The 25,161-nt window shown below is 38.6% G+C and overlaps 1 protein-coding gene across 3 annotated transcripts in view; it reads left to right on the forward strand.

The window, feature by feature from the left end:
• ank2b (ankyrin 2b, neuronal) overlaps window positions 1–25,161 on the forward strand; it is a 155,896-nt gene that overhangs the window by 94,912 nt on the left and 35,823 nt on the right. The window contains exons 15-36 of one of the 3 annotated variants that reach the window (XM_077201485.1): window positions 698–895; window positions 1,219–1,317; window positions 2,154–2,189; window positions 2,446–2,547; window positions 3,063–3,260; window positions 5,561–5,659; window positions 5,751–5,849; window positions 6,027–6,125; window positions 6,282–6,380; window positions 6,470–6,542; window positions 6,779–6,832; window positions 9,228–9,369; window positions 11,521–11,608; window positions 12,826–12,929; window positions 13,278–13,313; window positions 15,919–16,143; window positions 20,422–20,520; window positions 21,617–21,771; window positions 21,976–22,187; window positions 22,380–22,587; window positions 23,615–23,635; window positions 24,762–24,858. In XM_077201485.1, the coding sequence (XP_077057600.1) occupies window positions 698–895; window positions 1,219–1,317; window positions 2,154–2,189; window positions 2,446–2,547; window positions 3,063–3,260; window positions 5,561–5,659; window positions 5,751–5,849; window positions 6,027–6,125; window positions 6,282–6,380; window positions 6,470–6,542; window positions 6,779–6,832; window positions 9,228–9,369; window positions 11,521–11,608; window positions 12,826–12,929; window positions 13,278–13,313; window positions 15,919–16,143; window positions 20,422–20,520; window positions 21,617–21,771; window positions 21,976–22,187; window positions 22,380–22,587; window positions 23,615–23,635; window positions 24,762–24,858 (2,543 nt within the window). The remainder of the gene's footprint in view (window positions 1–697; window positions 896–1,218; window positions 1,318–2,153; window positions 2,190–2,445; window positions 2,548–3,062; window positions 3,261–5,560; window positions 5,660–5,750; window positions 5,850–6,026; window positions 6,126–6,281; window positions 6,381–6,469; window positions 6,543–6,778; window positions 6,833–9,227; window positions 9,370–11,520; window positions 11,609–12,825; window positions 12,930–13,277; window positions 13,314–15,918; window positions 16,144–20,421; window positions 20,521–21,616; window positions 21,772–21,975; window positions 22,188–22,379; window positions 22,588–23,614; window positions 23,636–24,761; window positions 24,859–25,161) is intronic. The other 2 variants (XM_077201486.1, XM_077201487.1) reach the window with 2 other exon arrangements.

Genomic DNA, 25,161 nt, shown 5'->3' on the forward strand with positions numbered 1-25,161 from the left:
TTTCCGGTGTGTGTGTGTGTTATCTCAGAATAAACCCCCTTCAGGTGTGTGTGTGTGTTATCTCAGAATAAACCCCCTTCAGGTGTGTGTGTGTTATCTCAGAATAAACCCCTTTCCGGTGTGTGTGTGTGTGTGTGTGTGTGTGTTATCTCAGAATAAACCCCCTTCAGGTGTGTGTGTGTGTTATCTCAGAATAAACCCCTTTCCGGTGTGTGTGTGTGTGTGTGTGTGTGTGTGTGTGTTATCTCAGAATAAACCCCCTTCAGGTGTGTGTGTGTGTTATCTCAGAATAAACCCCCTTCAGGGGTGTGTGTGTTATCTCAGAATAAACCCCTTTCCGGTGTGTGTGTGTCTGTGTGTGTGTGTGTGTTATCTCAGAATAAACCCCTTCAGGTGTGTGTGTGTGTGTGTTATCTCAGAATAAACCCCCTTCAGGTGTGTGTGTGTGTGTGTGTGTGTGTGTGTGTGTGTGTGTGTGTTATCTCAGAATAAACCCCCTTCAGGTGTGTGTGTGTTATCTCAGAATAAACCCCCTTCAGGTGTGTGTGTGTGTGTGTGTGTGTGTGTGTTATCTCAGAATAAACCCCCTTCAGGTGTGTGTGTGTGTGTGTGTGTGTGTTATCTCAGAATAAACCCCCTTCAGGTGTGTGTGTGTTTGTGTCTAACATGTAAAATCTGATCCCGTATCCCCTGTCAGGAGGATCAGACTCCGCTTCACATCGCGTCTCGTCTGGGAAAGACTGAGATCGTGCAGCTGCTCCTGCAACACATGGCTCACCCCGACGCCGCGACCTCGAACGGTTACACCCCGCTTCACATCGCGGCGCGCGAGGGACATCTGGACGTCACGACGGTGCTGCTGGAGGCCGGCGCTTCACACTCCTTAGCCACCAAGGTCAGCTAATGCAAGATTTAACTTTAACCACCCTGGAGAAAAGACCATTTTAGACAGCTTGCAGAATCTGCTAAATCTATCTATCTATCTGTCTATCTATCTGTCTGTCTATCTGTCTATCTGTCTATCTGTCTGTCTATCTGGAGTTCTATCTATCTACCACCCAGAATATTATGTTTCAAATTTGTTTGTTAGAAAAAAAATCGTTTGGTATAATGTAAAAATCGCACATTTGTGTGTTGAATAATGAAATGTACACCCAGTTAGATTAGCGTGTTTGACGAGGATTCGTTTCTCTGTGTTATGCATTGAAACATCTACAGAAAGGGTTCACGCCTTTACATGTGGCGTCAAAATACGGCAGCCTGGATGTGGCCAAACTTCTCCTGCAGCGACGGGCTCCACCGGACTCCTCTGGGAAGGTAGACTGAACCCGCAATCGGTTTTTACCCTCATCCTTCACTCGCGGGGCAAAATCAGCCCAAGCCCTAACATTATACTTTTTTATTTGTTCAGAAAGCTTATTTTATTTCATTTTGATCATATGTTTTCTATTTTTTAATGCAGTTGTTTTGGAGTTTTTTTGTTATTTTTTATTTTATTTACCTTTAAATTACTAGATTTGATCAATAATAAATAAAGAAATAGTCATTTAAGCACATTCCTCACAATCTTTCAGCTTAAATTCAAAATAACTCACAATTTCATGCATAACCCTTTTAATTCAGCTCAAAATATCTTACATTGGATGTCTTTGCCGACCTCTTGTGTAAAAAAAAAATTTATGACATGATATTTCATGACTCCACAGATGGCCTTATAGCTCTTTATGGAGCAAATGAGCTGTTCCGCTGGGTCCTAAAGTCAGTTTACTTCAGTATGCATTCAGATAGACATTATTAAAAAAATTTGGTAAAGTTTTAGCAATTTAACTTAGAATTTTTAGCAGTTTTAGGTTTTTCTATGTGTACTGAAGCATTCCTCGCATTCCATTCATTCCTAAGGAGGTCAAATTGACCCGCGAGGGAAGGATTTGTTACTTTTTTCAATTTCAACCCAAAAACTAAACAAACCCAAAAACAAAAACTCAAATCCATTAAAATTTTTTGTGTGTGCATTCGTAGTTCAAGTGCGACAATTCAATTTTTTTTCAAATTCGAGTCAAAATGACCCGAGTGAAGGATGAGGGTTTAAAACCCTGTTGTATATTTAAGATAAAGACATAATTTAGCCTAATTTTTGCGATGTTGTTTAAAAGAAATACATTGAGGTTATGTTGACTGCAAGAGTACTGGTAAGCATGGTTTCACTTACTGATAACATTCTGTTAAGAAAAGGAAACAACATTGTTTTCTTCCTCTTTTCTTTAATAAGGAGCCAGTTTGCTCTAAAACTTGCACTCTAATATAGACGATAATGTTGCCTTTAAACTAAACACGCTCTAACAATCCCTGATAACATTGCTTTTTCATCAGATGTTTCGTTGGGTTTGATTTAATGCTTTTGCCACGCTAACCCCCGTAATCATGTTGCACTGACCCTCATCCCAGCAGAACGGCCTCACTCCTCTACATGTCGCTGCGCACTACGATAACCAGAAGGTGGCGCTCTTGCTGCTGGATAAAGGGGCGTCTCCTCACGCCACGGCCAAGGTGAGAACATCTTAAAGGTGCATTATATAATATTTAGGAGAATCTGTGGACAAAAATGCAATATCATATACATAGCTATGTTTTCAGTGGTGTATAAAGAACTTATGTATTTATTACCTCATAATGAGGCATTTCTCTCTACACACACCGCATGTCCCCTTACATCGACATGTTTCTACGGTGGCCCTAAACGGACAAACATGTTTCGTCACTATGTTGTTATTCGTGCAAAGAAGCTAGCTAAAGTCAGCGAATAAAACACTGACACAATGATGAATAAGTAACAATAATATTTGCAAAAACATTGTTTTACTGAATAATTAAGTAAACATAATATTTTTATTTATCTTTGTGAAGAAACCTCATTGCTTAACTGTCTACTCTCTGCTGTCGTAACTTCTGTTAGGTGCAGTTCGCAACCTCACCACTAGATGCCGCTAAAGATGCACCTTTAATAAAACATTTATGATAGGAATAGTCACACCAGGCTAACTGTGCTCTGTGTCTTCATGTAGAACGGATACACTCCTCTTCATATCGCGGCTAAGAAGAATCAGATGGAAATCGCCACGACTCTCCTGCAATACGGAGCCGAGACCAACATCCAGACCAAACAGGGGGTGAACCCGCTTCATCTGGCCTCTCAGGAGGGACACAGTGAGATGGCAGCTCTGCTCCTGCAGCGCGGAGCGCACGTCAACGTCACAACCAAGGTCAACATGCTACTTCTAAACCGTGTAAAAACATATTCAAGGCGGTTAGAAGTTTCATTTTACGTGCACTGATTTAGAGTTAGAATTGGTGTACCAAATCGCAGTAGGCACACAATTTTAGTGATCGGATTTTTTTAATCGCGTTTCCACCGCATGAACTTTCCCCAGGAACCAGGGACTTTGTGGTGGTACTTTGTGGTGTTTCCACCAAAGGGTCTAAATGAAGTTCTGGGTAAATATTTCCCTCTCAGAAAGTCCCTGCTCGCGAGATGGTACTTTTTCAAAGTTCAGGAACTTTCAGGGGTGGGACTTGGGCACTGAACATGCTGATTGATTGAGTTCATGCCGCATTTTGATTGGTTGACTCCACGCAGCATTTAATTTTAACCACCATCTGTTGCGGTGCGTGCAGTAACAGTTCTTTGCTATTCGAATCAACAGTGGAGTTTAAAAAATACGACAGATGGACCGACGAAGAGGTTTAGGCTTTATTAAGCTTAAACTCAGAGGATGAAATCCAGCGGAGACTGGAATGTAGCGCGCAGTCCAACGTCACCGGACTAATTTGCCTAATCTTCAAGGTACTTTAGATCGCGGTGGAAACGCAGACAGCAACAGGTCTGGGGGAAAAAAGTTCCTGGGACAAATAGTTCCAGGTAATTTCGGTGTAAACGCGGCTTTATAGACAGAGGGCCCCATCATACACCCTGTGCAATGCAGCTCCAGGCGCGACGCAAGTGTGTTCTGCTAGTTTCAGCCCGACGCAGTTTTCATTTTCACGCCCTGCGCCACGTTTTTTAAATAGCAAATGCATTAGCGCCCATAAGCTGCTGGTCTGAGAATCAGGTGTGTGTTCAGGAGCATTGTTGGACCGTTGCTGTTTTGAGGAACTGTAATAGACTGAGCCATTGACCAACTGAAACCTGCTCTAAAGTCAATGCCGAAGTATTTTTTTGTTATTTAAATAGTGCGTTAGTAATGTGTGCCTATAGATGGGTCCACAACGCGCTACATTTTGTCCCATAGACGATCTGCTTGCGCTTTAACCTCACACACACACACACACACACACACACACACACACACACACACACACAGCTTTAATCTCGTGCACGGGCAGATCCGTTCCCTCACTAAAGACGTGTTTAGTTTTTACACTTGTAAATTTTGTCATGTAAATAGTGAATCCGCCATGGCGCGAGCACAACTGGCTTTTAAGGGGAATGTGAGATGAGGCTCTGATTGGTTTATTGCACGTTACGCCCAAAACACCCATTACTCATTAAGAGAATAGAGACAACACACACCCATCACTCATTAAGAGAATAGAGACAACACACACCCATCACTCATTAAGAGAATAGAGACGACCCTTTTAGACCATGCGCCGGGAGCACCGACCATTTTTCCCATAGTTAAACTAGCAAAAGTGGATTGACCATGTGCGTTTTAGACATACCTTAGACAAAACCTTTTTCGATACCAATCTTATGAACAGATAATGTTACAGCAGAGACTAACATTAATGTGAAGAGGAAGAAAAAAATCAAGAAAGCTAATCTGTCAATGCAGCCAACCTTAAAGGCACACTATGTAAGATTTTGGGATCAAAATATCCAAAATCCACTAGAAAAATGTTATATATTTAATTGATTTGTGTACTTATAGTATCCCAAATGTTTCTAAGAATGTTTAAATCCAGAGAAATAAGCAGTTTTAACCAGGACACGGACCGTGTGTCGCCTATCAATGACATCATACCCGCGTTACCCTCGATTTCTGGTTTTATTCTGTAGAAAACATGGAAACACCACAGACGCATTAATATATGATGTGTTTTATTAGACAGTTAAGCAACTGTTTGGATACATTCATCGACAGAAAACAAATCATTGTTATACAGCTCAGCACAGTTAGTCTTATTGTTTAAATCTCGTTTGCTTGATTTACCGCGAGTACAGGATACTTTAAGAGCGTGGTATAAGTAGGTGAATTGGGACGCAGCAATTCCAGCTGATAGAGAAGAGCAAAACTACAAGAAAATAACAATGACAGAAAGCAATGAAAAGGAAAGAACATTTAATCCGTTTATATCTATTAAGAGCCGCTCATCCGTTGAATTTGACCCTAAACTCATGATTTGGGCGTATGACAGAAATAGAGGAGCATGTTTATTGTTCTGGTGTCATGGGACCCTACGTTTATTTGTGGATAACCAAAGCCAAGACTGTTATTAAGCTCTTGTTTTTATGATGCTGAACTCCAGCAAATATCTGGTTTGTTGGTTCATGTTTTCTCAGAGTGGACTCACATCTCTTCATCTCGCCGCCCAAGAAGACAAAGTCGGTGTCGGCGAGATCTTAGTTAAACACGGTGCCGTCCTCGACCAGCAAACCAAAGTAAGAAGAGCCTTTTACACTCCAAAACAAGGCTTTTACAGGCTTTTTCAAATCATTTTTACTGACTGTGATGATATGATCTCGATTGCAGTTGGGATACACACCTCTTATTGTCGCCTGTCACTATGGAAATACTAAGATAGTTAATTTTCTATTGAAGAGTGAAGCAAGTGTCAATGCTAAAACAAAGGTATTTCTTAATCTATTCATTTTTTATATTAATATTATGAAGACAGTTTTGTATTGAAATAAAAAAATCATGAGTATAATATAAATATGTGTGTGTGTATATATATATATATATATATTCACAAAATATAGCAATGTGTCATAAGCAAATTGTAAAATCTAACATTTGTCTTGTCAGAATGGTTATACGCCTCTACATCAGGCGGCACAACAAGGAAACACACACATAATTAACATCTTACTACAGTATGGAGCAAAACCCAATGCCATCACTGTGGTGAGTGAATACACACACACACACACACACACACACACACACACACACACACACACACACACACACACACACACACACACACACACACACACACACACACACACACACACACACACGTTGTCTAATCTAGTGATTGTCTTCATGGCCTGATTGTAGAATGGAAACACGGCTCTTGCGATCGCTCGGCGTCTGGGTTACATCTCTGTGGTCGACACACTGAGAGTCGTGACCGAAGAAATCATCACTACAACGACGGCAAGTTCACCTGAGAACACACACACATCTGTCCTTCACATCAATACACTGTGTGTTTTACTGTACTTAAAGAATCTTTTTCTACACAGACGGTGACAGAGAAACACAAGCTAAATGTGCCAGAGACCATGACAGAAGTTCTTGAAGTGTCCGACGAAGAGGGTGAGTGTGACAAACTATTACTTTATTACTTTATTCAATCAGTCCATCCATCAATCAATCAATCCATCAATCCATCAATCAATCAATCTATTCCATCAATCCATCCATCCATCAGTTGATTGTGACAGTCAGTGAATCAGGGATGATCTTCTATTTACTGGCTCGTCTGATGAGTTTTCTCTTGTATTCTGCTGTAATCGGGATAATTATGTGTATTAACATGGAGTTTCCCACAGTTCCCAGACAGATAGATGATGGAGCAATGTCTGACGACTCTATTGATTTTGAAGGTGACACAGCGTGGATTGGTGTGCTGTAATAACTTCTCAAACTTTATAAAAGATCTGGGTTTTAATGATGATAATAACAGGGGCGGAAACCTTGTATGACCAAAACCGATACTTTTCATAGAAAAAACACTGTTTATTTAAATAATTAAACAATTAAACACTGTGTTGTCAAAGTTGAAATTGTGACTTTATGTGTGCTCACACACTTGCATGTGTCGTTGTACCATCAACATTTTATCAAAATCAAGCTCAAATAGAGTTGCGAGGTGTTTGACCAGTGAATGTCATGTTTTGTCCGTCATTATACAGTATTGGCCATGACTCGACATTAAATGCTAAACTGAGACACTCTCCGCTCCTCAAATAGTGTTTCTTGAGTAAAGAAAACACTGTTCTTACTCAAACAAGCAGTTCTTTATTTACATTGCATTGCAAACAAGCAGAAACGCTGCAAAATGTGGGAGGAGCTATGAAATTTGACTGACAGTCTGAGGAGCCAATGGAGATACGAGGTTCAGTCACATGCTCTTTTTAATACTTTTTCATTGGTTAGATATTTGGAAAACCCTGTAATGATTTTATGAAAAGAGTCTATATATGGAGATATGAGGTTTCCATCCGACAGCGAGGATATGGAAGAAGTGTGCATGGCATGATGGGATTGGTTACATTTAAATGCAGTTTACTAAATAACTGACTAATCTTTACAGTGGTTGAATTTTTTTTAATGAAACACAATGATATGATTTAAATTATTTAACTTTGCTATTGTAAATTAGAATTGTAGTGCAGTCAATAGGTTTTAGTAGTATGCCAAATATTGGAGTATTTTTATAAGTATACTGAATTTTAGTTTTTTTTTTTATAAGTCTGTCTAGGAATTATTTTGCAGTGTTGGGCAAAGTTACTTTTAAAAGTAATGCATTACAATAACTGCTTTAGTTTCCTTTTATGGAAAGTAACGCCTTATGTTACTTTTGAGTATTTTTTTCTCACCTGGGCTGGGCTTTTAAAAAAAAAATATATATATAACAAAAATGTTTTGTCAAATGTAAAGGCCGTTTCACACCAAAATTGAAATGAATAATCCTGTACATATTTGTACAAAAGCATATTTACTCCCTTACAGTAGAGGGCGCCGCTCAATACAAACCTTTCAGCTGTGAAAGCAGAAGAAGAATAATGTTCAACACTCTTACATCAGCAATGAAAACAAAAGAATGAAACACAAATCTGAGTCTGATGTTTATCTAAAGTCACTGTTGCTCATTCGTATGGTTGACTTGGATCATCATTTATGGTTAATAAAGTGAGATTAAATGCATAAAGTATATTTGTGTTATTTAACATTTTTAGTATCATTGATATACTATTATAGTTTTTGTTAATACTTTATTTTTATATTTTCTGTTTTAATTCTAAAGTTTTAGTAATTTTGTTGTTTCTTTTTTTTTTATGTCTATATAGTTTTAATTTTTAGTTTACTTTGTTTTAGCTACCTCAACTTAATTTTTTTCCTCATTGTTCCACACTCAGGCAGCCAATATGCAACCGAAAGCCAAACGCCAGTGTCGGTCTACAGTATGTCCTGCATTAATCGTCAGCTCATTAACTCCCAGCGCGCGCTAGAGACGCTGCCCCCGCTGGCCAGACTCCGCAACTGCTTCGTTTAGCTTATTCTTGACTTTAATACGCTAGCACTGCTGCGCTATACACTAGATGCTGTGGGACTAAACCATAGAGGCTTTGCTGATATCTTAAAGGTGCATTGTGTAATATTCATGAGGATCTGTTGACAGAAATGCAATATAATATACATAACTATGTTTTCAGTGGTGAATAAAGACCTTACATAATGAACCGTTATGAATTTATTACCTCAGAATGAGGCATTTCTCGCTACACACACCGCGGGTCTCCTTACATCGACATGTTTCTACAGTGGCCCTAAACGGACAAACACGTTTCGTCACTATGTTGTTCTTCATGCAAAGAAGCTGCTAAAGTCAGTGAATAAAACACTGACACAATGATGAACAAGTTACAATAATATTCGCAATAACATTGTTTTACTGAATTAATTATACTTAATTTATCCTTGTAAAAAAACTACTCTCTGCTGTCTCAGACGACGATATCACTTCCTGTCGGCCAGCGTAACTTCTGTTGGTTGCAATTCACAACCTCACCACTAGATGGCTCTAAAATTTACACACTGCACCTTTAACAAGTGTAAATGGGAAAAACAAAGAAACTCTTTGGGTTTATGTGTGCGTTTATGATGCTTCTCATGTGTTTTCTCTCAAGGTCTCTCATGTTTTTGAACCAGTGACTCATTTATAATGAAAATGCTTGTCAATGCGTTACAGTAATAAGATGGTGTGTGTGTCATCAGGTGATGACACCATGACAGGTGACGGTGGAGAATATCTGAGAGCTGAGGATTTGAGAGAGTTAGGCGACGACTCTCTGCCTGGCCAATACCTGGACGGCATGAACTACCTGCGCTTCAGTTTAGAAGGAGGCCGATCCGACAGGTACGCTAGTTTGGAGACTTGATATTAAACATGTTGAATTTTCACTGAGCATACAATGTTTTTCAGATCACCTACAGTTCATTTGTGTACATTCAAACCTAAATTTATTCAGACACCTTCAACATTTCTCACATTATCACAGTGTTTATTCGCTAAAATTTAGAAAATGGTAATAAAATATGACTCAGAGTTATGTAGCAAAATATGACTCAGAGTTATGTAGCAAATTAGCTCTAAGAAATATTAATAATCAATAATAACTTGTTATAATTGATTATGAATATTTGGATCAGTTAACTTAATGTTGTACATTAATATTACAATCAATTAACCTGTTTGTCCCGTGAACACATTGTTTATTAATTCTAAGAAATATTAATTCCGGGGGAGGGAAATGTCTTTCTTACTAGGAGCAAGTAGTCAAAATCTGCATGATTAGTGACTCCAGTATATGAGCTTGAGACATGGACAACATGAACAAGACTTTATTAACTAGACTAAACACTTAAACTACTCTAACATACACATACATACATGCATGCATACAGTTTCCCAAGGGAAAGAGCTGAAGAAGAATACAGGAAAGCAAGAAGTTAGAGCATTGTTTGAAATTCAGCAGATCAACAGCCTTGAGCAAACCATCAGTTCAGTTCTAACACACCCTTCTTTAAAAGGTGTAATGTATCGAATAATGAGACTAAGTTTGACACTTGCATGTCTGAATTAAACTGTCCTGATGTCATTTGTTGAGGCTCCAGTTGATCTTTGCTGATGTTGTCTTGATGAGAGAGAGCCAGTGGGAGTCCTTACAAAAACTTCTAGTTCAACATCATCTTCATTAGGATTTCAGAAAGAGACTAAGAGACGTGATCTTGTGATCAGTGATTTTTAAAGCGTGATGATGTCACACCCTCTGAAGGTGTGTGAGCCAATAAGAAGTTGTCCCTTTGAAGGGAGATTTTACGACCAGTTGTGTTCTAGCAGGGCATTTGAATACATTATTTGATTGTATTATAAGAATCGTGAAGATTTCTTTTCCTAAACACCCAAACAATTTAGAAAAATGTAATGTAAATGATCTAATGGGGGACGAAGATTGGAGTTTTTAGAGACTAAACATCCCACAGATATGATTTAGGTTAACCATAGTTTAAAAGAGAAAATGAAGACATAGGCCATACCACATAAAAGGAAAATCATGAGATGGGAAAATTAGATACATGTTTATACATTTCTCACGTGGTTATATGTAGAATATATAGGATTAAAAGGGTTTATTTCTCTTTCTCAGCCAGAATTAAGTGAGAGTCACAACTTTCTTCTTATCAGTCTTCATGTGTCCTGTAACAGGACATCGGGTGTGTGTTAGCTTTATTTGTGATGCTAGTTTTGGGGGAAGTTTCATAGACCTTTATTGGGAGAGTGAGTTTGCTGGATTATTCATTAAATATAATTAATAATTTGTGTGTGTCTGATTGGTCCAGATGCTACATCATTAAATCAGTTGATATTTCACTGGTTTTGTCCATCCTTCTGTTAGACTGTCTCACACATGAATTATGTTGAATATCTGTCAGCTGTTAAATTTAACTACACAATTATACTATACCAGTTTAGCTCAAACAATTACCAAGCAATGCTTCATGTTGTTCAGTCTGTGGTGTAAAAGATCACATTAGCAATTAAAGAAAAAACACTTCAGCAAAACATGGTTAGGAAGTGTCTGAATAATTTTTGGTCCCAAATTGTTATAAATGTTACTGGTAGTCACTGTATGAAGAATATTTGGGTATAATATGTCACAGTTTACTTTATTTTGCACTCCTCACTTTTATAAATGAACTATAGTGTCCTGCACACACTAGTAAAACAAAATATCAAAAATAATATCTCGTGTCTGAATAATTTTTGGTTGGACTGTATCTCACGCTTTACATTTTAAATTGAAATGTATACATTTAACTGTATTCCACTTATTCTTCTTTCTGCTAACGCCGACATAGTCGCTTACAAAGGTATGAGAAACATGCATTCTCTCTATCAGCGAGTCTTAGTGACGAGCCAGTGTTATAATCCTAATACGGGGGATGTTGAGAACTCTGGGTGGATTTTCCTCATTAATGATGGTGTGTACTGTGTGTTTTCCTCTAGTTTGGACAGGTCTTACACACCCACTCATCAAAGCTACTACCCTGCAAAGCATTATGGGATGGTGGAGGAAATTATGTACAGTCATCAGGTGAAGTTGAGAATTCTGAGTGTTTTCATATGAGGGCATTATAATAAAATAATTGTTTTTAAAAGTCATAAAATTGAGTACAAAAGAAAGGAATTCAAAGTTGTGTCCCAAATGACGCACTACACACCATGTACTCAACAGTGTAGTGTATATGGTTTTGTCCTTCACAGAGTCATTGAGTCTGAAGATGATTCATAATTAAAGCTTATTAAAGACAGTCGAGTGCATCATCTGAGTATTTAAATTACACTTTTTCTATTAGAAATTTTCAGTGTGAACACACTACTCACACTATTGATACTACAAAACAGCATAGAATAGTGCATAAGTACGTGAATTCAATGCTCCTATAGTCATAGTATAACATATAATGAGGAGCATTATACTTAGTGTAGAGTTAACGAAAGTTATCACGAGCATTGTAATGTTTAGAGCAGATGTCTTAACAAATGCAATTAGACCGGGAAGATTTTAAAACGGGCAGTTCATTCATAAATACGTAAGATCACTGTGAAAATACAAACCGGAAGACATAGACGAGTGCAGCGCTGAGAAGGGGCGGAGCTACATAAGGTCTATAACATGATGCTTAGTTAGAGCATTATTCTCTACCGTATCAGAGTTTTTAAAGCAATTTAACATACAGAGTGTCTATTTACACCAATTGCAAAACGCCCGCTCGGCAGAGGCTGTTTACACTGGCTCCGCCCACCAGTGCCTGATTGGTCCAGACAAAATGACCGAAGAAACCTGTGATGTTCGTTTTGACACGACAGACTCGAGTTTGAATTCTGCTCATTCTTCTCTCTTTTCCCATCGCAATCAGCTCGGAGAGGAGTTTATTTTAAATAAAAATGAGGAAAGTCTTCAAAAACTGGAAATAAAATAGTGGGATTATAGTGTTTAATGGGCAGGGAAGGGCTTTAGTGATACAATAAAGCAACATCCATTGCAAAGTTTTATAATAACAGTATCTAACAACTACTTACACTAAGTGCAAAGAAAAGACTTTTTATTGCTATTTACATTTTTCCGCTGCCTTGAGTCACTTAAACTCTATTTAAACAGGATCTTCCTATTTTGTTTGTCTTTTTTTTGACGGACACAAACATGAATACTTTTCTCCTGCAGATTCTGGCTTCTTGAATTGTGTGTTTCATGTCTGTATCACGCTGAGTTATTGCCCAGTTTTAACAGAGATGCTTCTTTCACTCCAGGTGTCTTCTCTCGCGAGAGAAAATGAACAGGACTCCAACAGACTGAGCTGGGAAATGGAAAACTTGGACAATATTGCTCTTTCCTCCAGTCCTGCTCATTCTGGGTATGAAAAACACTGCATGCTTTAAATCACACGTGCAGATACTGAAGCTCTGTGTATTGACAGTCAACATGGACCACTTTCTTTACACATGTTATTGGTCTTATTGTGAACGATTTATCAGTTCTTTTAAATCACAGTTACATATTTGCGCTTGGTATTGCCTAAGGTTTTTAACAAAATATGCATACATATTCTGCACACATCTTTAATAACCAGAAACCTACAGTTTGAAGGCTTTGCAAATGCAAAGTTTCTGTAGGATCACTTACTGTAAGTTCCTCTGTTTTTCAAACTTCATTCTCTCTTTCTGACTTTCTCTCTATGATGGATGGTATTTTTGGTCTTCAGCCGTTGTTCTCCATGTCATGACCATGACAATAGCAGGTGACTAGAGTGACGTGTCATTTGACCTCTGACCTCTTTTGTTCCATTCAGTGTGCACAAGGGTCACTGTATTCTTGCTATGCCTCTTGGAATATTACAATTTGTGATCAAATTATATATATATATATACACACACCAGGCTTAGACTTTAATGGAGTCTGGTTGTCACCTAGTGTAAAAGTTTGGTACTGCACCCAAACAAATTACTGAAAGCTAATTTTTTTAGATATCAACCTAAAATTTGAAAGAGTTGCAGTTTTAGAGTCCAACATGTTTTGAAAATATATATTTTATATAAAATATGAATAATTACATTTTTTCAATGTATATTTTCATAAACTCAAACTTCTATAACTTTTTTTCTGTTTACTTTCTTAATTTATTTAACTTTTACAAAAATCTGCCAAATGTCTTCTTTAAAACAAGACCAATCTTACGTCTATATCCCAAAGCGTTCTTGAATGACAACCATTTAAGTTTGGAATGTGCATTTTCATGTCTATTAAAAAAAAAAAAATACTTTTAGATATAGGTGTAGAATCTTATGAAATGATTTGATCAAATAACCCTAAAGATGCCAAAAGGCATTGCAAGTTTGAAGTCATCTGAATGTTGTTCGTCATTTCACAAACTCATCTTGGAGACTAATATTTGTTGTTTATTTTTCTTTTTTTAAATGTTTTTTTCAATTAAGGATTTTGTAACTGACAAAACTCATCCAGTATGATGTGATATTCCACCATTATCATAACATTATTATTATTATCATCATCATCCAGCCCTTAGTTATTTTTAGCATTACTATGATTTCTCACGCACTTAGCACTTAAGTGAGATCAGACTTAGCAAATAATAGAACAACAAATAACAAGCTATATAACAAAATACATGATCAATTGAAAAGTAAATTAACTACCACTTATGCAACTGTTGCATAATTCAGGATAATTTGTGTCTTTACTTGAGCCTTATAATTACTGAAAGAGAAATATGTGCATTACCATAACAGTGCACCAGCATAAGAAGCAGTTGCATAAGTATTTTCAGTATTGTAATAACTGTGCAAAATATTCATTATATTCACATTAGAATTACATGAACATGACACTTTTTTTCCATGCACGTTGTGTCTCCAGGGTTGTATCTCTAAATCATATTTCCAGACAGTATGTGCAGGTGTTGTGTGTGTTTGCATGAAAATCAAACTGTGATATATGTTGTTTTGATGATGTTGATGCATTTGAATATTCAATATGATCTTATGGGTATTCGTATGCATGTATGGTTCAACCACATATACAATTACGGTTTGCATACACAATATACAACAAAATGTACAATACTGATATTTTGACAGCATCTAATATTTAAATTATTTACATATCAACAACCTTATTGACATACACATTTACGAATACTTATTTATAAATATTGAATTCATGGAATTAATAATCTTATAATATGTATTTATGATCATGGAGATTTTAGCATTTTTCAGTTGCATTTGTTTAATGAAGTTGACTCGTTTACATTAACTTGATTCAAATGATTACATAATGTAAAACCTAAAAATGAATTTCTCTTCTGTTATAATTTATCCATAACTTATCACATAATGTTTAATTTGTCTACAGTGGGATACAAAATACTTTTTCTCAATATACTGTGACTTTAAAAAATGACTATAAATACATCAAAAAACGAAACAAAATTATCATAAATATAATCTGTATTATTCAGTGATAAAACAAGGCACAGGTGGGACTAATAAGAAACCAAGTAACCATAGAAACCAAGGACACAGGGACTAAAAAGGCAAAGAATCTGAATTCAAAGAACCAAAACACAGACTTAGGATGTGTTTACACCACAACAATATGCTTAAAACGGAGACATTCTTCCTTTGAGTTTTCCGTGTACAGACGACACCATTGTTAAAGCAATCCCCATTCACACAGATGCACGAAAACGACTATAAATGCTGCATTCTGCTGCTAGGCCATTAGATGACGATGAAACACTATAGACTGAACACGTAATATGCATGTGCATGACATCATCGTCTTCAGAGATTCGCGTTTTTGTTGTTTGCACGGAGACCGTTTTCAAAAACTTGCACTTTGAAACCCGTTGTCAAAAGTTGTCGTGTAAATGAATGACCAAGACGCACAAAACGTTTTATGTTTTTAATTGAAAACGGTGTCGTGTAAACAGCCCCTTAGTTACTGCTTTTTGACATTTTAGTCACAATTAAATTGAACAGACAGATACATGTAATATAATCATTATAGTGTTGTCAATTTAGCGACTCTCACTAGATTTCTTGCACACCCCTTTATTGACTTATTTTCAAAAAAAACAACTAGCAACAAATCTAGTGACTTTGGACTGCTGGTTAAGATTTAGCGAGTCACTATATCAAACTCGATTGGTTTTCTGACAGAAAATATGTAAATGAGAACAGCTTTATTGAACATTCGGCTATCATTAAACCAGTATGTGAACACAGTGTGATTCCATGACATGCATTTATTTTACTTTTCCTTTATCTTAAGATGTGATCACTTTTTCAAATGCATTTTAACTTTGTGCATCCTCAATGCAGTTTCTTAGTCAGCTTCATGGTGGACGCCCGAGGAGGCGCCATGCGAGGATGTCGTCACAATGGTCTACGGCTTCTCATACCGCCGCGGAAGTGCAGTGCCCCGACTCGAGTCACATGTAGACTGGTCAAAAGACACCGACTGGCGAGCATGCCCCCCATGGTCGAGGGAGACGGTCTAGCTAGCAGGCTGATCGAGGTTGGACCCTCTGGAGCTCAGTTCCTTGGGTAAGCAACCGTTGGTATGAGTTTATTTGGATGGTGAAATCTGGACAGAAAGTATGCTTTCAGTGCCTCATCACAATTTAAACTCATGATGAACATATTGATCTTTTTATATTGAAAATATGAATTATTGACTTTTCGTCAATGGATAATGCTGGAGTAGTTCGGTGATGTGGATTACGCTGGAATAATTCTTGTGTACAAGTATAAACCTGTACCAAATTATATATGAAGAAGGGACTGCCTGACTTACATGTTAAACCACCAATCATACTTTGCTAGTTTTAAGTGACATTTCGGGGTGGGTAATTTACCCAATCAAAAATGGGATTTCAGCAAACATGCTAGAATCATCTCTTCTAACTATACCTCTCAAACAAAGTTAATGGATATATATTTAAAGGGGCTATATGTAGAATTCTGAACATGATTCAAAACCTAGATATACTCACGTCACGGCAAGTTCATGTTCATGCTTAGAAGTAAAAAGAAGTTCTTTACTGTTTACAAACAGTTTCAGTTTCATGCGTCACTGATTTGAAGAGAAACTCTCGGGAGCGTAAACGTCACATAATTTTGATTTTTGAGGCAAAAAAATGTGAGTCCTTCACATAAAAATCAGTCTACAGGTTTTCATAGGCAACCTAGGAAGTCGGGGAAGGTTTCGTTTTTTAAAGTTTTGTTTAAGCTGTTGTTCACACATTGGCAATAAAAAGTGAGTAATACATGTAAAATGCTTACATGTAGCCCCTTTAAAGCCATGAACTTTGTAAACTTTTGTTAGATTTAGTGAACTGTACAGTCCCATACCTTGTAAAAAGACCACGGTTTCCCTAAACCATATCTTATTGTGATAATATCTTGGAATTTGTTTTTTCCCTTTCAGCTTTAATGTATACAATTCCTCTTTTAATTAAACAAACAAAATTGTGTGTAAGAATGGAGTGTAGGCACAATTGAAGTGAAGCGTACTGCTGAAACGCAATCACAGCAGATCTAGACAGGTGGTGCTGGGGAGGAGGAGGAGTAAAGAAAACCCTCATGGCGCGCACATGGCGTTGGACTAGTCCAGGAAATAAATATACATATGGTTGCATAGATAGGAAAGTGAGATTGATTGGCTGCGCTGCCAACTTAAAAGAACAAAACAGCTACCCGGAAGAGTGTCATGGCTGAACTTTGCAAAAGTTTAATGCCAAATTTGACAAATGTGTTTATGGCAGGGGTGCACTGGGCCACAGTCCTGTAGAGTTTAGCTTGAACCCTAATGAAATACACCTGATCCAGCTAATCAAGTGTGTTGGAGCTGGGTTAGAGCTAAACTGTGGACTAACCAGGACTGTGGCCCTCCAGGAATTGAGTTTTACACCACTGCTTTATGGTGTATAATAAGTTTCATACTTTTCTGAGTACCAACACTTTTTTTTAACCTCGAACATTGCTTTAATGGAGTAATGTATATTTGTCTACATTTGTTCTTTGCTGCCTTTATTACTCACCTCCTGTCAAAATGACTGATGCTGCTTCTGCTTTTCTGTATTTAACAAGGCTGTATCACCTGTTCTTTTGGCTTAATGGCTTGCAGGGAAATTCATTGCACTGTCAAAAAAAGAACCCTTCTTAAATTGATTTAATATGTTTTTCCCTTTCTGACTAACAGTTGATGAATGGCAGTCTACATAAAGTCCTTATAGTGCAAGTCCAGGGCTGTGTACAAAATCGCCCCTATATAGTAAACTATTTTAGGTGGACGAAACCATAGTGAACAATATCACGTGCACTTATTCAATCCCATAATGCACCTCAATAGCGAGTGTACAACCTATGTAAAATCAATGGTTAGCTACTAAAGAATAGCCATGCACAGTGAATGAAAATTTTTTCAACATGTGCTCACTATGGAAATTCAAGACACATACCCCCTTGGAGTCGCAATGGAGCCTGAGCAGCATCTATGTGTTTTGTGATGGTAGGAGGTCAGGCTGAATGGAAGAACTCGTAATTGGTCAACTTTGGCCCCAAATGCAAACCTGAGGAACTTGTGAAGTGAAGGAGTGACATACTGAAGTTCATCAGTATGTCAATCCCATAACTGAGCGTCAACCGCCGTTCTTTGTTGGTGTCATAAAATTGGAGCAACCAACCATTGTGCTCTGACTTCAATTGAAATGAGGTGGGCAGCACCAAAGTGCTCTTCTTTAACGTTCAAATAACCTAACTAGGCATATTCTGCAGAAGTCACCTAATAAGGTGAGAGAGGTGTTTCAAACCTGAATATGAGGGCTTTGGTTCACAAAGTGACCACTGAGGCCCATACTAGGCGATATCATTGGACAGATTGAAAAATATCTACATCACCAGTAAGCCTGTTAGATATGAGGGGCATATAATCATTCTGTCCCTTATTCTGCTACAGACCTTCCTGTACAGGACCCTGAAATAGCAGGCTAAGCCTGTCTCAAAACTAAATAATACAGACTGACTGGCACACCGTTGTAATCACGACAGTTGTGAGAACTAATGCACGAATATAAAAACTGCTGTTTTATATGCACAGTTGGACTGTTCTCACCCCGAAACATGCAATGGGAGAATGTACAATTAACTCCATAATGAGGGGCCCAACAAACACCATTGGGGCCTAATCTGTTGTAACCACAACACTGTAGTCGTGTGATCCAAGGCACAAATCTGTTCTCTGAAAGGGCTACTCCACCCATTGTTAGGTCCGGGATTCGAACCCAGAGCGTGTTGCTGGAAACCCAAGGTTCCAACCATTGCTCTATGGGGCAGTGTGGACCCAACTGGCAGATAAAAAAACAAGTAGTCTTTACTTAATATTCTTCTTGAGGAAACACAAAGGATCCAGCATCAGTGCTGGGTTGAGCAAGTACAAATCAACACTGGATGATGCAGGCAAAAGAGTCCAATAACATAAAACAACATTTACAAGAGAGGCTGAGCAAAAGTCTTTCAGGGTAGACCAAACGGGAAAACACAAAAGCATAGGCTTTGCAAAAGACCTTCAAGACTGAACTAAGACACAAGCAAGTGCAAGTCTTTAAATAAACACCTGTTAACACTCTAACAAGCTAGGCACAGGTGATTTCATTGAACCAATAATGAGCAGTGAATTAGGAAGATATTGAAGGTCTTGTCTCCCTCTGCTGGACAGACCGTGGTGTGACACCCATTTTTTTAAATAAATAATTTACTCACCCTCATACCATCCTAGATGTATATGACCCAGACAGTAACATAGTGTCGGCCCAGATCCGGCCCTCATCTGGGCCGCGTGGAATCCACGTGTAATAGATGTGGGCCGGATCTGGGCCGCACTATGTGTCTGTCTGGGTTGCATTTGAAATTATTTGTGTACATCCGAAAAAAGAAAGTCACATTCCAGACATTAACACTGTGTCGGCCCAAATCCGGGCTACATCTGGTACATGTGGATAGATGTGGGCAAGATCTGGGCCGACACTGTGTTGCTGTCTGGTATACATACATCTGGGACTGATTTAAATTTTTGGGTGGGGTACCAAATGTAGAGTTGAACTATTGTCGTTCGAAACAATGAACCTGGTAGAACTGACAGAGCAGAATTTCAAGGTCAATAAGGAAAAAAGCCAGATTTGTGGTCAGCGGTCTGATAGAGTTCCTCAATTTAGCCTCTCCCAAATGGCAGGGTTGATGTGCACTTGTAGTCATGTTTGAGTGTCCATAATTTCCACAAGACTGCAGAGTGTCATTTAAGGTTTCAGGAGTGCGCTCTCAAGCGCCACCTCTGAAGCTCATGTGTGCCATTTGGGACATGGTTATAGACTCAATTTTGGATATGAAAGAAGTCAAATTCAGCCATGGTATATAATCAGTTTAATTTACATGCAAAAGCATAATCTAGTAATAAACCTAATGCCACTTAAATAGTTGAATAACATAGTCATTAATAGATTTTTTTGTAAGAGACTATTTCAGTTCAACTGTTTTGCAGAACGAACGAGCCAATTCTATTGACATTTGTATTAATGATGTTTAAATGATTTTTCTGTTTTAACACTCATGAATCATGACACAAGGATTGGCATGGAGCTGACTTATAGCGTAGACTTTAGAAAACTAAAGAGGGAAAATCATCTTTTTAAAAGGGGAATACACGCTTACTTGCCACTTACAAAGAGAATGTAAACATTTCCAGGGTTGTTTTTTTCTTCTAAATGAAACAAACTCGACAATATGCCACCTATGCTCTCTTTTCCCACTGCTGCTATTGGATGACAGTAAGCTCCACCTCCCTACTGCCCCGCCCCCTCTGAATGAGGGCGAGAGTTTGGTTAGCCGTATTCTGCAACTGGGCCCGCCAGGGACAAAATTTCTGGGGTAGGAGTGACACATGAATCAACCAATCAATGCCAGTCCCACACCCCACTCTCTCCTTTATCACTATCTTCCTTTTAATTGTGTTGCATTGGTTGTATTCTGCTTTCATTGTAAAGTGGCTCTGTTTAGTCGTCAGTGGTATCATAGGTGCACTCTAGTGTCATTTTTATATTTTGATTACTCATGATTGTTTCCAAACTTGTTGAAGCTAATCAACAAATTGTGTTTATACTTCTATACTTTGCCATCAAAATGTCACAGGTTTGGGAAATTCATGACCAAAACATAGTATTTCTAGTGATTTGTCACAAGTGTGTTATTCTTAATCATCAGTCTGTGTTTCCTTTAGCTCCTTTAGGTGACTGTTTGTACCCAGTTGTTTGTGCTCGCCTTGTTTTTTATTTGTTTATCCATTTGCTGTGCTACTTTAGTTGAAGCATGAGTTTCTGTGGCTGTGTGCATTTTTTAGGTGTGAACAACATTGTGCATATTGTTATGCCATTTTTGTTTTTAGTATGTTTGTGAAAGTTTTCATTAATTAAGGCCATACTATATCCACTAGATTTTTAATCAAAAGTATCAAGACTTGGTAGATCTGGGCATATCAATGTGTTTCAGCACTGAAGTTAAAGTAATTGAAAACCAAGTCCAGTTACTTTTGATAAACTTTCTTTTTTTGTGTGTTTTTCATACACTTGAATGAAATGAAACAATACAATGCACACATTATTTATTTACACATGATATAGACTTTATTGTATCAAGTTGTTGCTAATCCTTGCAGTTTACCATTACTAAACAAGAAACAATTAAATAAAATGAGAAATTTCAGATTTCCCAGACAGCAACATAGTGTCGGCCCAGATCCGGCCCACATCTGGGCCGTGTGGAATCCATGTGTACCAATTGTGGGCCGGATCCGGGCCGACACTATGTTGCTATTTCTGTATATTATACTAATTCCATTATACTAGAACAATAAGCCTCTATAGGCCATTTGTTACAGTGATTTAAAGCGAAATTGATTAGCTTAAATGTAGGAAAAATTGTAGACATTCATATGAATAACGTTCTTGTATATCTTGCCGGGTGTCAGGCCAGTGATTGTGGAGATCCCTCACTTTGCGGCTCTGAGAGGGAAGGAGAGGGAGCTGGTGATCTTACGCAGTGAAACTGGAGAGAGCTGGAAAGAGCATCATTGCGAGTACACAGAAGAAGAGCTCAACCAGATCCTCAACGGCATGGACGAGGGTGAGGGAAAAACACATGATCAAATACAACCCAGACAGTAGCATAGTGTCGGCCCAGATCCGGCCCACATCTGGGCCGTGTGGAATCCACGTGTACCAGATCTGGGCCGGATCTGGGCCGACACTATTTTGAGATTTGTTTCCACTATTGAATAAATATAAGAAATGGACAGATGCTGTACAGTATATCCATCTTAAATTTCAGGGCTGGACCCACCGGAAGAGTTGGAGAGGAAGCGCATCTGTCGCATTATCACTCGAGACTTTCCACAGTATTTTGCTGTGGTTTCACGGATTAAACAGGACAGTAATCTCATTGGTCCAGAAGGTGGAGTTCTGAGCAGCACAGTGGTTCCTCAAGTACAGGCCGTCTTCCCGGAGGGAGCGCTCACTAAACGCATCCGTGTCGGCCTCCAGGTAGCACAATTGTTTTTACAGAGGAAAACATGGAATGTAGAATCAATGCTTTACTGTGGAATTCAGTGCTTTCACAATTGTCACAAAGTCACAATGTTGAAATAGATTTGACCCGATAGCAATGAGATGCTTTCAATTATTAATTTGCTCTTGTGGTCATTTTAATAATTATTGCCTTTGCTACTTGGCCAGGCTCAACACATGAGCGTTGATGTAGTGAGGAAGATTTGGGGTAATAAAGCCATATTCAGCCCTATAGTCACTCTGGAACCACGGAGGAGGAAATTTCATAAACCCATAACCATGACCATCCCTGTCCCGAAGAGCTCTGCTGACTCGGGCCTCGGCGACTTTGGAGGTGGAGATACTCCTACATTACGTCTGCTATGCAGCATCACAGGTGAGAAAGCACACGGGATATACTCAAATAAAACTCATTTCCACTTTCAATTCAACTTAATATACAGAGACAACCAGGGCTTTAAAACGGGGTCCAAAAATCAATCCGTTCACTTCGAGCAGAATCAGTATTTTAAGGTTTCTGTTCTTGTTCTCTGAAACATTACCGTTCTGAAAACAGTTTGATTAGAAGAAAATACCAGTTAATAACTCTATTTTTCATTCTACCTGTTGTTTTTTACATAGCTAGCAGCCTACATTGTAAAATGTAACCCCATTTGAAGCACTGCTAATCTAGATTTGGTAATCTGAAAAAGTGTGATCCAATCCTATTTTACTCATGAATCATGACACAAAGATTGGCATGGAATTGACTTTTAGCGTAGACTTTAGAAAACTAAAGAGGGAAAATCATCTTTTTAAAAGGGGAATACACTCTTACTTGACACTTACAAAGAGAAATTTAAACCTTTCTAGGGTTGTTTTTTTTCTTCTAAAGTAAACAATCCTATTTTACTTTTAAAAAGCAGCACAATGGATTACCTGATCCTAGAGAGCAAAACATGGGATTCCCAAATCTAGATAAATATGATCCAAAATACAACTTTTTGAACAACTGGGCCTTGGTGATTGATTATTTAAAAACATTTTATTTATTTATTTCCTGATTAGTGGTGATTCTACGTTTCAAAGCACACACCAGGCTGGATATTACCTGCCATTCATTTAAATGTAATGCTTTAATGGTTGGTGACATTTCCTCGGAAAAACTCCTTAGATCCAAAAGCTAATGCCAGCGACTGACCTACGATGACTTTCACTCACGTCGCATTTGCATAGGGCAAATTTAAATTTATGATCGTATCACTGCTAAAATAATATAATAAACACAATGATACAATAACTTTATTAATCAGTGAAAGTTCATTTCAAAAAACATATCTGTTCAGAACAATTAGAATTGATTTCATTTTTGTTTATATTCCTGTTAAAATTTTATTTTGTTTTCATTCCTTGAACCGGTTCAGAACCCTGGAGACAACTATACAGTAAGTAAGCCATTCATAGGTTAAGTGTAATGTAACTGAGGTCAGCCAGTGAGAGCTGTGCATGTAAACCTCACTCGTCTGGCCTCAAGAGGCGCACTAGCGACTAAGGCTACAGACTGCGGTCCTTAGCATCCTTGTTTGTGCCAGCCTCCCATGTTGGAGACGCCGGTTCAAATCCAGCTCAGAGTTGGTCGAGTACGACCGGTTACATTTGGTGCCGTGACCCGGATGGGAGTGAGGTTAAGGGAGTTGAGTGTAACAGAAGCAAGCTAGTAGGAGCTGTGCATGTAAAACTCACTCCCCTGATCTCAAGAGGCGCACTAGTGACTGAGGCTACAGACTGCGGTCTTTAGCATCCTTGTTAGTACACCCACCTCCAATGCCGGAGATGCAGGTTCTAATCCCGCTCTGATTAGATTTGGTGCAATGACCTGGATGGGAGTGAGGTTTAGGGGGGTGAGTGTAACAGAAGTAAGCTAGTAGGAGCTGTGCATGTAAACCTCATTCGTCTGGTCTCAAGAGGCGCACTAGCGACTGAGGCTACAGACTGCGGTCTTTAGCATCATTGTTAGCACATCCACCTCACATGCCGGAGAAGCAGGTTCTAAACCCTGCTAGGAGTGGGTTAACTAGGATCAGTTACATTTGGTGCCGTGACCCAGATGGGAGTGAGATTTAGGGGGTGAGTGTAATGGAGACCAGCTACTAGAGAGTGATGGTAAACCTCACTCCCCTGGCCTCAAGAGGCACGCTAGCGACTGAGGCAACAGACTGCGGTCTTTAGCATCCTTGTTAGCACGCCCGCATCCCATGCTGGAGATGCCGGTTCTAATCCCACTCGGAGTGGGTGGAGTAGAACTGGAGAGGTTACAGTAACACGAGTGACATGAGTATTCTGCCCCCAATTAAATGCTAAGTTGTTTCCTCACAAAGTCAGTTTTTGTTTTCAGCATACTGAAGCCCCTCCTCTAGTGACATCTATTTAAAACAGCATTGCACTGTATTGGGCAGGAGAATTAAATAATTGACAAGGACAAGTGAACATGAACTTTTAAAATAAAAGACATTTGCTGTAGTCAACAACATTTTTGTTTTTTGTAACCAAAACTGTTTCTTCCATGTATAGGTGGGACCACACCTGCTCAATGGGAGGATATCACTGGGACTACACCATTAACATTCACCAATGACTCTGTGTCTTTTACCACAAATGTGTCTGCCAGGTACATTCTCTAGAAGCAACAGGAGAGTATATGTTTTTCAATGATGAATTTTCCCTTTGTAAAGCCCAAATATACTTCAGTGTTTACGCTTGGGTGCGCTACCGTACAATACATGTGACGCAAATTTAGTCTTCGCCAAATTTAGTCTACATAGTCTGTACGCTCAGCTTGCACATGCCCCTTGAACTTTTTTTGCACTAAATTGTTTTGTCCACTAGGGGGCAACACTGGCTCGAGACAGTTGATTTACACTCGAAAAAGAGGCCCAACAACAACAGACGCCGGCATTGATGAATGCTTGTG

This window comes from Siphateles boraxobius, unplaced genomic scaffold (genome assembly GCF_051911475.1).
Source record: "Siphateles boraxobius isolate OS27281-9 unplaced genomic scaffold, OSU_SipBor_1 48, whole genome shotgun sequence".
Classification (NCBI taxonomy): domain Eukaryota; kingdom Metazoa; phylum Chordata; class Actinopteri; order Cypriniformes; family Leuciscidae; genus Siphateles; species Siphateles boraxobius.